This window comes from Scomber scombrus, chromosome 1, assembly GCF_963691925.1.
Source record: "Scomber scombrus chromosome 1, fScoSco1.1, whole genome shotgun sequence".
Classification (NCBI taxonomy): domain Eukaryota; kingdom Metazoa; phylum Chordata; class Actinopteri; order Scombriformes; family Scombridae; genus Scomber; species Scomber scombrus.
Genome location: NC_084970.1, coordinates 7,632,188 through 7,646,125, shown reverse-complemented (window position 1 = coordinate 7,646,125; position 13,938 = coordinate 7,632,188). Strand labels below are relative to the sequence as shown.

Here is a 13,938-nt window from a genome sequence, read left to right as displayed (position 1 = left end):
TCCGCTCAGCTGGACAGATTCTTCCCCTCCACCCCCTGCATATGCATTGACATTAACCACGTACGTCTAATTGCCCTCGCTCTCTCATCTTGTGTACATTAAAGACGACCGCGTGTTTGGCTGCAGCCACGGGGAGCCGCGTGTCCAGCGTGAATATGTCATTACTATCCACAATGCCACTTGAGATGCACATTCCACCTGTGCCGCGGCTCAGGTAAAAAAAAAAGGATAAGCGGATAAAGAAATATGGCTGGTGATGTCTCAATTGCACGGCTAAATGGAGCTATAAAATAATCCTGTCAGAGAGGCATTGCTGGCCAAAATGGCAGTGGGCCAAAAGGCGTGGGGAAGGGTTTACAGGTTTTTATATTCTAATAAAAATAGAAGTGAACATCTGGTAAGGACATCACTCTCCTCTGAGGCACCAACTGACATAAAAGATGGCAGATCCCCCCCCTCCCCCTTGCACCCCACCCATCCACCCACCCACCACTACCGCCACCACATCGGCTTTAATGTGCAAAAAGCCAAGCACGCTCTTGTCTGTGTTATCACAAGCCAAAACAGGGCCTGGGAGAGGAGATGAAACCAGTTCCTCACTGAAAGGGTTATGTTTTATTAGTGAGGACTTTGTGACCGGGAGAGCCGGGATAGGAGGAAAGCCAAGTCACGCTTAGGTGGAAATGTATACACAGCCCATAAAGATTGTGATAATTGCAGCCCATTTCAGCTTAAAAGGCATTACACAGTCTTCAGCAGTAAAAAAAAGAAAAAAAAGAAAAGGGGGTCTGGAAATACAATCCAGATCAGAGGATCTCTTTTTTTTTTGTTTTTTTTATTTTAGAAATTGAAAGGCTACCTAATGTTGGGAGAGCTACTGAACTTGGAGGGTAGCACATTTTTAGAATGCAAGCAGGATTTCCACACTAATGCTTGAGGAAGGGTTCGCATGGCTCGCCGGTAATCTGGGGGCACGAAAAAAAATCACGACATCATCCAAACCATTTATTGTTTTAACGCCGGCTGAGGTACACGTCTATTAAAAAAAACACATACTGGCCAGTGTGAGCGGTGCGCTTAATGAACAGATCATATTAACTCTTAAGTAAATGCAGGACTTCCAGCTTCTGATGAGTCGGAAAGTCTCATCACCTTTTTTATAAGACAGTAAAAGTAAAGCAGGGTAGCAGCATGTTACAATAAGATACACAGCTGTGACTCATTGTCTAGGAGCTGGATCTAAAATGTATTGACTAAACTACTCTGCACAAAGGTCTCTGGCAGTTGGCAGATGTTTGGAGGTAGCTCATCGCCGTCTCCCGTCACGCCGAGTGAAGATATATATTAGGCAGACATTTATTTCTTCTCACTGAGCCTTAAAAAGGCAGGGAGCGTTAGTGTGAAAACATGAGTACAGATGGTGCTGTCTTTCAAACGCTGCATCAGGACGTGTGGGAGGACGTGTGTGTGCACGCACGTGTGTGTATGGATAACGTTTCTTCATGCTTGTGTGATTCGCGCTCATGGTGTGCGTCTGAGCTGTCAGGCAAAACAACAATATTATCCTGTATAATTAACACCACATATAAAAGATCCAATCAAATATTTTGCATTAATACAAATTACTGTCAAAAGCAAAGCTGAGCCAGTTTGCTCTCCGGTTGGTTGGTTAAACGAGAGGGGTTCATCTTTAAAATTAAATTACTTCGACTCTTTTGCCATAAAAAAGTAGTCATCCATTGTGAGTACCTGTATGTTTAAAAAGTATTTTTAATATTTCAGTAGCAAAGCAGTTTCTATTCAAAGTGCGTTGACCCCTGACTCCTTTCTGGATGACACAGATTTCTAGAGCTCCAAGTGACCCCAACTTTAAAAGAGAAGATGCACAACTCCAAGCTGAAACACAAAGTGGCTTCTGTTCAGATAACAGCTCTGTGCTGCAGCCTGCATTTTTCACAGCAGATTGAACAAACTGTACTACTGGCCGGTGTACAGTATCTCTTTACCAGGCTTCGAGGAAATCATTGAGACGCTCGGCAAAACTTTAGTGCCATCTACAGGACGCCGGCTGCAAAAACAAAAGGAACTCTCTCTGACCTTGATTGTCTGCATAGTTAATTCACAACTTGCTGTATGCCGTTTTCGATCGGAGCTGGATCTGTGCGAGAATAATGTCAAATAAGATCAGCGCCCACTTCACTTTGCGGTTTTAAAGACAAGGGCTGAAAGGCTACTCGTCCGTTCCTGTCTTACACACTTGCTTAACACTTGTTTCTAACAATGGCAGGATGGAGAATCAGCCTTATCTCTGAAGAGCTTTTTAATTGGACTTCTGTCCGCATAATGGGGTCTAAATCAAACCGAGCGCAGATTGGATGGAGGGTTAATGAGTTGTCAGGGAAGTAGAACAAAAATAGACTCTATTTCGACTCCACTGGGACTCTACTCTCTCCAGCTGAGGCTTAACTCGGCGTCCACAAGACACACACACACACACAGAGAACGCGTCCACTCCTACACAGAGCCGGGCCGTGCCTGCGTTTCTGCTGAGCCCAACACTGCATTGATTAAGATTCTCACAGGGAGAGTTCAAGCAGGGGTTGGCCAGACTGCGGTTGTCTTCCGTAGCTCGGAGGGGAAAACAGAGGGAAATGCAGATAGTGTGTTGATAAGCAGTTAAACCACTTCACCAGGAAGGCTAGCAGGCTCCTCTGAACGCTCTCCCACTGGAAGCAGCTTTTGATGTACTGCAGAGTGGACCTGATGGCCCTGTAGATCGTCTGAACACGCAGCACGTTCCTGGCCAGAACCTGAGAGAAACACATTATAAACACGCAAAACAGATGAATATAAAAGATATGTTTGTGGAGTATGTATAAAAAGGGCTCAATTGATTTTTCATTATGTATAGGTTCATTCTGGGAGCTCTACTTATACAAAAAAGGAAAATTAGCAGTCAGTAAGTTATCAAGCATGAGCTGGAATTCTATTATTTTCTGAAAAATCCAGTAGCTGGTATGTTTTGGCATACGTGAGCCATTGCGGTCAGGTGGTATAAAATGTCAGTAATCTGACCTGATTTCATCAACCAAGACTTTCAACGTCGAAACAAAAAAGGGAAAAAGCTACACGTCACGATCCGGGTCCTCAGTGTGTAAGCCAATTTTGGCGTTAATGAGCAACGTATTGTCTGACAACAATGAGTCTTTGTGGGAAGCGCAGACAGTCAGGCACCCTGTCTCGCACCCTGTCTTGCACACTGTATATCAAACTAATGTAGCAGAACAGTGGACAAGAACTCAGTCACAGTTGGGGGCAATTAAAGCTCAATTCGACTCATTCAGCCACATGAAAGTCTTTGATTTTACTCGGCAAAGCAAAAAGGCTGCAGAGTCAACGCAAAAATGTCTTTATTTTTAGTTCATAAAGAGCTAATTGATCATAAATGAGGTAAGATTTGGTACTACTGGTCTTCTATCTCTCCTCCTGCCTCACTCATATTTTTTATTTCAAATTTCAATCATTTAAGCGTCACAGGAATGTAGTCAGAGTGCGGTGACCTCTGACCCATGACCCCATTAATGCTGGTTCCTTGTATAGTTTCATGTTATGGAGTTTGAGGCACATCATCATTGTCGTTAGTCTGATTTTCTCAAATATCAGAATGTTCTAAAACCCAACATGATCTCTTCAATAGCTTGTTGTGTCTGAAACCAACAGATATTCTAATTTATTATATTTTAACTAAAATCTAAATTAAAATCTAATTTAACATGTTTTGCAAGATTCTTTTTTATTGTTCATCTTTGTAAATGCAAAATGATGATTCCCCAACCTGGGATTATAGATTATATCATACATTATACATTTATCAGAACTGTAGCAAACCTTTTTGGAGAATTTGGGATTATCCTCCTGGAATCTTCTCTCTCTAGGCTGAAAGGTTCGTATACTTGCTCTGACCTGAAAGAAAAAGTAAACGAGACAGAATCAGGCCCGTTTTTCATCAATCACCCTCTCGTGTCCTCACCGCAGGCCGGACCTTTACTTACAGGGTTAAAAATAACCTCCAGCTCCAGAGTGATGCTCCCCTTCGACAGCCCGCCTAAGTCCTCTTTTTTCAGCGGGAAGACGATCTGTTGTCCCCTGCGGATCTGCGGGACAGAGAAGGGTGTCAGGTGCTGAACCCGAACATGAACCTGACCATCAGTCACGCTGGATTACATCTTAGCAAGTCCTCAACCTGCTGGAGTGTTATTTGCCTCTTCACTTTAATTTAGAGCAAGAGTGTAAATAGATTAGTCCATTGTGTTCATGATGAACTCTTAGTGAGGTAGTATGTACCGAGAGCAGGGAAATGGCAACTTTGCCCAGGAAGTCTGGCGCCTTGTCTCCGTCGTCATCAAAGATGGTCACCACCAGAACATCGTGAATGTCTTTGACAGGTCTGCGGAGAGACACGAGGAGGTCAGATACACTGTACATTAACAGTACAATGCCCTAGTTTTGCCCCATTTGTTCTGAACCTACACATCATGTAGTATTAACAACAAAATGGGATTGGAACAAGATTTTTTCTTATCATCTAAAGAAAGGAGTCTGACTCAAACTGACAATGTGAAGACTTGATTCCACTCTGGGTTGAGGCTCTTGTAGACCGTGTGGGTCTGCAGCCTGTCGTTCCCCAGTTCCAGCACGCAGAAGGGATCGCTCTTTCCTACAGAACACAACACAAAACACTTTCACACTGGGTTCACGTGATCCATTTTTACTTCTATTTTTAAAGATTCAACTAAAAAAATGGGTGAGGTACCATTTAAATCAGCAGCCAGCAGATCTGTAGCCTTGATCACTTTGACTTGAAGGAAACCAACGTCATGGAGGCTTTTCAGGGACTTTTTCAGGCTCTGTAAGGACAGTAAGCAGACAGGAAACATGAAGGTTTTGGGGCATTTTAAATGAGAAAACACTCTACCTAATCCCCAACATCTGCTGTTAATTTAAAGCACAAATATTTAATCTGGATCTGGACGTATGTCAAAATACACAAATTCAAAGACAATCATGGGACATGTGCCAGATGTTCTTTTCATTTAAATGCAGCTGTGAGTAAATGGGAAAAAAATGGTAAAAACATCCTTTATCACTGTGCAAGAAATCTTCCAAAAAGTCTAGGTTCAGATCCAAATATCTGCACCCAAAAACGAATCACTTTACCTGGGCCAAGTTTCATTAAATATCACATTCACAGCATAAAGACAATGTGTTCATACTGTCTATATGCAGTATTGTAAACGTCTACAGACTAGTCAGGCCATGCACATCCATTTGCACATTAGAAAATGAGTAATAAATCAATAGGATATATAACAGACTAGGGCTAATCTGTATGCAGATGTTTTCCCTACTTAAGTGCCAGACAGACTGAGCACTTTGACATTTGACACTGAAAACAAAACAAGTTCCAACCTTTATCTAGTGAGGAAAGAATTATTGCAAACTGTCTCCTTTGTGTAATAGTTTCTTTATTTGCTAAATGGCATTTTTGACTGGGCCGCGACAGGAGAGCCATCCCTATAACTGCAACTGACTCGCAGTATAAACACAACACATCCACTTTACTACACCCACTTGGTTAGGTTTAGGCATGAGCAGTGAGTCGGTTAGGGTGAGGGTTAGGGGTTAGGGGGTTGTGTCATGTAGCATGCACTTATGGTGACAACAACAGGGTGGGGGGTTGAAATTGGCCAGCCAGTCATCTCAGCTGAGACTCCAGAGATGACAGGTCGGTCAATATCCCTTGTCCTTCTGAGGCAGTGTTGGACCTGCTATCGAGAGAGGGGGCCGGTCATGTGAGCCGCTTGAGCAGCCCATTATACAAAAAACAAGACACTCTTGTGTATATATTATTTAAAAAAGGGAGGTTATGTGTACATTTTGGATTTTTTGAATACTGGTTTAACAACATTTTGCTGTTGAACCATGAAGATTTTACAGAGAAATATAGTGTTCCTATCTCCCAAAGTGAGCATAGTAGTGTAATTAATACACTGTCAACTGGCGCTACAGGCTTTTAACATGATTTGTTATCAGTATTAAAAAATCCTAATTTCTCCAATAATGAACAATAAGTCATTCATTTGCTCATTCTTTTAGCCCAATTTTACATTTATAAAATTCAACTATTTTGGAAGTTACCATCTGATATTAAATTTAAACTAACAGATATAAGTATATGTCTTCAAGCATTTCATACACAGTCCATCCATACGCCAGGTTTTGACCTAGTCTTGGACTTCTTAGACCAGATACCTGTAGGTCTATGAACATGAAAGAGATCTGCTGAGTTTGGTACTCCTCTGCATTAAAAAAGGTTGCAGTTCAGCAGTATTACTTGTCAGCATTTTCCACAGGCACTTAAACAAGCTTTTAAACCTGCTCACAAGTATACTGGCACACAATAATAATGTCACTTTGACAGTAAATCTGAATAAATATGCACAGTAATAGCACGTTAAAGTCACTAAAGGTTTCTGTTTATAGTGCCGCATAACAGGTTTGATAGGATGGAATATACCTTCTAAAAAGTTAATGTTTAGGACTTGTTTCATAACACTGTGCATATTTTCTCCCAGGCAAATCTTGTTCATGATCATTGTACTGCATTGTTGTCATAGTTAAGCCAATGGTACCCAGTTGTATCTTTAGGTATCACTTACAGATCGTAGTATTGTATTCTGAGCTTATTACATGTTTGCTTAGCTGATGTTAAAACTGGATGTCAGAAAACATAATCTGTCTTAAGCTCCACACTGAAACTGCAAAAATCCTTGTAACTGGCTCTCTGCACATTATCAGACAGACACTGCCATCTCTTGGCCCTTCAACACAGAGCACAGAAAGAGCTGAAAGGATCCTGGGAAGATTTGAGGAGCTCTTCTTGGAGATGTGCTGGATTTGAATGCATATGGTAGGGCTTGACTGGTGAACAGTCAAGGCTAAGGTATTAATTCCATGCGTCTCTTGCTGTAAGTGGTGGAGGATGACACAAATGTGGTTGTTTTGTTGTTCCAGGAGAACATGTACGTGGTGAAGTATAGCAACAAGATACACAGCAGTACAGGTACTGACATAGTTGTCCAGCTGGTTCTTTCGTTCCTGTGGTTCATCAAGCGGTGCGGCGAAGAGGTCAGAGATGGAGACGCCACTGCATGTGGTGATGGTAACCAGGAAGACTAGGAGTCCTCTGCCCTGGTCCAGGGTGAGTGTGAACAGATGCCTCTTACTGATAGAGATCCTGGACAGGTCCACCTCACACCTGTACACACAAACACAGTCATTTACATACTGTGTGCTCATGCTCATATAAAAATGTTTGTATATCACACATATGTACAATACTATGCACATGTGCTGGCATAACAGCAGCTGTACACATGTGCAAACAACCACATTCACAAAATAAATGTCATAGCCCAAATTTTCACATTGGTCATTGCTGTGTGGTAAAGTCCAGGAGGCATTTGTTTGGGACCAACACCATGCAGGCAAGTAGGCCTCACAGTAGAAAAGGGACACTTATGTACTGTTACACTCTTAAAGGAAACCTTTCATCACCTGACTGACTATACACACTCACTGAGCTGATATTGGCCTTTCCTTCTGATTTATCATGTGGGATAAAATGTCAGCTGTTCTGGAAACATGTCATCTCATAACTATCCAACAAAATCACTTTCTGAGTAATCTAGATGAGTAATTGGTAATGCATTTGCAGAGTCATGCTTTATTTGATCATTTGATTTGATCATTTGATCATTTTGATTATTTATCTATAACTCATGACACGTTGCTCATGAAGATACAGTGTTTCATTTCACTGTGAGTCACATTATGATCTAAACACTCCCCATAGTTTTCAGATACTGTAGGCCCAGCAGTGAATGTTCTTAAATGGACTGTCATTGTGTTTAAATTGAACTTATAAGAATGGAGACTCACTTTCCCAAAGAATCCTCGCTCCTTCTTCCCTCCTTGGAAAAGAGCTCCACCTCCATGATGCTAGGACTGTCTAGGAACTGGCTAAAGGTGAACCTCTCTCTCCACTGAGGGTTGGCCACTTTGCATTGATTCTGTGTCAGACAGGAGGTAAGAACATGAAAGACCAGAAAATCATTTACAAGTGGTCTATCTATCCATCTATCTAGTTTCAGTGCATCCGTTTTTTTTGTTTCCAGGTGTGATTTTCCAGCAGACTTGTGTGTCTGCCGTGTTGTTGAGCAGCTTCTATCAGACATTCCCCCATCACCACATGAGGCGATAGTAAGTAATTACTGTCACTTTGAAACCTGAGAGTAAGAAAAGAAAAGCTGCTCATTAGCATGCAGCTTTGATGGTGTGATGGATAATGTTGCAGAATACCGCAAGAATAATAAGATAATGATCAGTGACATTAACCGCAGAGCCAGTTTAGCATCACCTCACACAAACATCCAGTTAATCTCCTTGCTTGGCTCTCATTCACTTTACATGATCTGTGCTCACCAGAATTATACAAGATTATAACGGCACTGAGGCTCTAACATTAACACTTTTAAACAGATTATTAAACTTCTATGTTACTTAACTCTCTTAAATATGGAGATATAGCTGTATGCAGCAATAATAAAATAATCCCAAAGAGACCATATCATTTTAACAGACGCAGAAGCTAAAATTGACCTTTAGTGATGATTTTTTTTCTTTTTTTTAAATAACTAAGTTAAGAAACTAACCTGTTGTACAGCATCTGTCAGAAGAGGACAGGTGAAGGTTCAAATCCACAGCTATTGACTGACTCTTTTTTTTTTTGTACAGGTTTTAAGCATGTAGGTGAGATTCTGACATATCCAGAATAACTTGGATCGGATGGCTAAAATTGTATTAATTCCCCGGTCATAATTAAAAGCAAGAAAGATGAGTGGAAGCAAATGGAGCAACAAGTTAAACAAATAAGAGTAGAGTGGGGTGGTTAAAAAAAAGTGGCTTTGTAAAAAAAACAGTCCAAGAGGAGGAGGGGAGTGGAGGAGATGAAAAGTATCAGTCCTCCATGCAGTACCTTGCTTTTGTATCTCTGCTCTCCCAGTCTGAAGCGAACAAAGAGCTGACCACCCTGAGAGTCCAGCGGCACCTCCCGACCTTCCACCAGAGCCACTGACACAACAGAGGTCCACAATTGACTCTTCCTCAATGTCTGCGACAGACGTAAGCTCTGAGGAGAACCTCCCGCCTGAGAAGAGGAGAGATATCAGGAAATGTATTACTCTAATCTGATTCTTTTACATTTTGAGTCATAATACCAATAGCAAGAGAGAAAATAACCAAAACACAAACCAGTGCAGAAACCAGAAATGGGATTCTACTTTAAAACTGTCACCTACACTATACAAAATTTCAAATCAGATAGATACATTCTCAAAATCAGTGTTTTGGACATCAGACAGACACAGTGTAATGAGATTATATCCTTTTTCTGGTGAAAAGAGAATGAAAATGATGTTTCATTTCACTGAGAGATTAAGTAAAGCTTGCAGCAGCTGCAGTGCGGAGCGACATCGTTCTCTTCCATACATAACAGGGAACCATATCCTGAGATAATTAGCCGATCTCACATGAAGACACGGAGCTGTAGGAAGATAAATTTACCCCTGATTCAATTAACGCACGTCGAGCTGACACCGCTGCACTGTGTAACTCTGCTCCGCCTCCGTGCATAGGCAGAAAAACATGTTTCAATTAATGAGTCAGGCAGAGGTCAGTCAGTATCTTCAGTTGAGAGGGAACGTGCAGTTAGTGGCCACTTTATTAGGAAAACCTTTTCGGTAATGCAAACAACAAGCCACTCAAAACACTTGACGTATACTGCAAAGCATGCAGGCATTGTCACTGTTTGACTAATCCTTTGAAGGAGCACAGATGGTTGATGTATGGGATTGTGATTTAGGCTGTCGGTGCAAAGCCGGGAGAGAACTGTTAGAGGAGTAAACAGAAAATTAAGTTTAGCTGTTGTGTGCTTAGGGCGGTTCCTAAACATGCTAATCTGTTGAATTGCAGCAAACAAAAAGCTAGTGGGATGTCACCTTTGCTTTGTTGGATCCATAACTTTGGAGAGTAGTCCCACTGAGTCAGTACTAGACAGGTGTACCTCATAAACTGATTTGAAAACAGCACATTCATTTAGATTTAACATGCTATAAAAGACACACTGTTGTTTGTATTCTAAAAAAATGTCTGACAGTGAAATATGGAGATTTGCTGCTGTTGCACAAATAGACACAAATAATCAGCTTTCAGTACAGGTAGCTGCCAAAATAAAGGAGGCACCAACAGAAAATGTCTTGATATGTTGAAGACGCCAAATAAAGGCTTTACTTTGACTTGTGGTCCAAATGGCATGATGGATGTTGCACTGATGCATTGTTTTAGAGAACGAACTTTCTACCTCTCACTTTTACAGTGAAGTTTATATTTGGCAGATATCTGTAGGTCACATATGAACATCTTCTCCAGTGTGTTCCCTCCATCATGCCTTACCCTAATACTTCGTTTTCTTTTTTGGGGCCACCGCTGCCGGCCGGAGCATGCGTGTTAGGTGCAAAACAGAAAAGTGACACTGTGGTTAGTAGAGAGCAGCAGGTACAAACATGCAAGTATGAGTAATACAATGTGCACAACAAATAATCCCTCCCGCTAGAGGACATGCAGAAAATACAGATGGGAGCCCGCCGTACGTTGCTTCTTTTGCTGTCTCCGTCTCTGAGTGACAGACTCATGTCCACCAGCACGACGCCCATGTCGTCCTCCAGGCTGTTCGGGTCGTCTAAAGGCAAAGACAGCTCATTGACCCTGAAAAAAGAAAGAAAGAAGAGTTTTAGCTTCAGTTAATCAGATCCAGATAAGAGATGGAGTGTATGCTGCAGTGTTTTATATAGAACAAAAACAACATTGTGTGGGTTCACTCAGCAGCATGATGTCACCCCAAGAGAGGAAGAAAACCAGCAGTCTTCTACTGATGGAGCAGTTGCACTGGTGCCGATGTGTAATGTGTCGTTAATGAAGGCCGTAGAAGCAAGCACCAAAATACACACCGAGTGACAAGTTTGTTTTTAGGTACACATCTATAGTCTTTGAGGTGTAGTTTCAACCTCATGGTCAGTTTTACGGCCATACTCAGGAATGACGTTCTGTTACCTTGCAATAAAATAAGCTGTCTAAGATTTCTTCCACATTAAGTAATGCAACCCAGTTAATGGCATTAAGTATATTTGTGGGTAGACTGTGATTAAATTCACTGGGAAGAAGTTTGTGCCAGATTTTGAGGTAGAGAGCACTAGTGTCTTTGTATATTTTTTAAATGACATTATTATAATTAGGCTGTAAAGACAAGTTTCTAAATATAAAACTGTGAATACTACAGCCCCTAATAGTTTATGCATTACTCACTAACAGCATGCTCTATACTGTATATGCTGAAAATGATCATTAATATTAAACAGCATTGATAGTAAATGCTGTGAACACTACAATTAAATGCTACAGTAACAGCAGTACCCAATTGAAACTGCCACCACTCTCTTCACAATCAATGAGCGCACTTTCCTCCAGAACTACTCTAATTTTAACCATTCATAGTCTAAGTGTGCAGGTACATTAGATACACAGAGCTGATATATAGCCTGAAGATATAATATCAGCAAGTCTGCTGCAAAGTGATGACCTCATTTACAAACAGTGTCTCTATTCCATAGTTTGTCCACCAGAGAGCACTGACAAGTTTACAATTCAACTGCAACATATTGTGCATGCAGTCCTTTAACCCCACTCACACTCACACACACACAAAACAGTGACATACCCTCACTGGGATACTCACTTGTCAGTCCCCAGATCACTCAGGGTGACGCTGGCAGAGCCCATGAAGTCATCAGTAGTCAAATCACGGTCGTACACCTGAGTCACGTGAAGGAACGAAAGATAAAAGGATAACACAGAGCATCATGGAGACAAGTGTTATGTTAGTATACTGTCATCTGTAGAATCCAACATGTGGTGTGATCACATGTGTGTTGTGGTGAGCAGAAGCTGAGCAAGCTCGTGTATTTCTATTAGCACTACAATTCAGAAAACACGCACTAACATGCTCTGAGGTTTCAGCTCTGGGGTTGGGAGGCTGAACTACAGTTGACTTGTATTGCTTAATTAAACATTTCACTCATGTGTTGACTTATCCCACACAGCTGAAAAAATCACTCTAATCCTGCTATGTTGATATAGAGCCTCCTGCTGGTTCATGCTCATTTGTGAGTACAAATGACACTTTCCTTCTGCAGGCCTGTGGGGCTGCACCTGAGGTACAATCATGGTAATCCCCCCCCACCCCCAACCCCGCCCCCGAACACTGTACATTGCACAAAAATGTCACAAGCCGGTGAAAAACATAGAGCGTTACAGAGAAGCTCTGACTGACCACATACTAAATATAACACATTTCACACACTTCCTTCAGCTTCAGCAATGTTGAGCCGTTACCTTGATGTACAGTTTCTGGGTCAGATCCTTCACGGGTAAAGAGAAGCTCTCATTCCACGTGGGGTTGAGGTTTTTATAAATCACTTTGCTTTTGTAGAAGGTTTTACCGTCCATTTTGAATTTCACGTAAGGGTCGCTGGTACCTGAAAGTGAACATAACAAAAGAAATGCAGGGTTATTCATTCTTTGGGGATGGAGGTTCAGCATCTTGTTTAATGAAACTTCATAGAGACGCATGGTTGCTATGGAGATATGTTCTGCTCTCAGACTCCACTAATAAAGCCACTGATTTGATATCTGAATTAATGGTGTGAGAGACATCTGACACATTTAAAAGCAGCTGACTGTTTCTACTTGATGATTTGAGCGAACCAAACCATCCGACCATCCAAACTACGCGTGCGTCTATGAAGCCGTTCACTTTTGTTATTTAACTTCCATTTGACATTTACAACATTTCTCTGGTTTACAAGAAAAGGAGGGACCAGTGTGTGCAGTTTCACCTCTCATGTGTGTGTGGAGGATGTGGTTTTTTCCCCCTCCCCAACCGATGTGCCACAACTTCCTGAATCAATAGCCAAACAGACTTTGTCCTCCACTGATAAAAGCGAGATATTTTTATGTGTGTATTTATTAATGTTTTATGACCAGTGATTGTATGAGGATTTATCAATAACATTATTTAAATGTTTTTACAGTTAGATATTTCATATTCGTTGCTGCTCTGACAAATTGTTTTCACTACATGGTGAAATATCTGCAACTTTAAGCAATTCCATCAATTAACCAGCTGAGGGCAGCATGCTATCAAACACAGTGTGGGCCACATGTATCCATTTACTATAAGCTATGATCATGTGTGGTTCTGTGTGAAAAAACCTACTATGACTCAAACCAGTGTTATGAAGCTTAGCGAAAGTTCAGACAGGAAGACCACTTTGTATGCTCACATCATATTTTTATTTCTCATTCTTTAGTCATCCTGATCCTTCTTACAGCTCATACTGATGTCTGTCAAAGCTCATTTCCCTTGCTATTATTTCTGGAGCATCAATTGACACATCACCTGTTCAAGTCTAACCAATAGCACAGTGACACACCTTCATTGTCAGCCTATCATATTGCAGCTGTCTATTTAAATGTTCTCCCTCTCTGCTCAGGTGCTCGCTTGATGCTGTTTTGCGCCACCCACCACCTCCCCATCACCACCCAGTCTTCATATTCCTCAAAGCAACACTTCAACTTCATCAGCCCAATCAGTTTCAGCCTTAAGATGACTTGTTGTGATCTGGCCCGAGAAGATTGATCGAAGTCATCAGCCACCACCACCAGTGTCTGGACTCCATGGGGGGATCTATCATGCTGATGCTC

The 13,938-nt window shown here is 41.5% G+C and overlaps 1 protein-coding gene across 4 annotated transcripts in view; it reads right to left on the bottom strand.

Annotated features, from left to right (window-relative positions):
* The window catches only part of mctp2b (multiple C2 domains, transmembrane 2b), a 38,257-nt gene that overhangs the window by 7,172 nt on the left and 17,147 nt on the right, over nt 1-13,938 (bottom strand). For 2 of the 4 annotated variants that reach the window (XM_062419881.1, XM_062419886.1), the window contains exons 4-15: nt 12,568-12,710; nt 11,912-11,988; nt 10,770-10,884; nt 9,098-9,268; nt 8,002-8,132; nt 7,132-7,318; nt 4,814-4,907; nt 4,615-4,717; nt 4,345-4,447; nt 4,053-4,154; nt 3,889-3,963; nt 2,691-2,810 (exon numbers count right to left, since the gene is read on the bottom strand). In XM_062419881.1, coding sequence (XP_062275865.1) covers nt 2,691-2,810; nt 3,889-3,963; nt 4,053-4,154; nt 4,345-4,447; nt 4,615-4,717; nt 4,814-4,907; nt 7,132-7,318; nt 8,002-8,132; nt 9,098-9,268; nt 10,770-10,884; nt 11,912-11,988; nt 12,568-12,710 — 1,421 coding nt within the window. Of the gene's footprint in view, nt 1-2,690; nt 2,811-3,888; nt 3,964-4,052; nt 4,155-4,344; nt 4,448-4,614; nt 4,718-4,813; nt 4,908-7,131; nt 7,319-8,001; nt 8,133-9,097; nt 9,269-10,572; nt 10,606-10,769; nt 10,885-11,911; nt 11,989-12,533; nt 12,711-13,938 lie in introns of those variants that run through there. The other 2 variants (XM_062419901.1, XM_062419893.1) reach the window with 2 other exon arrangements.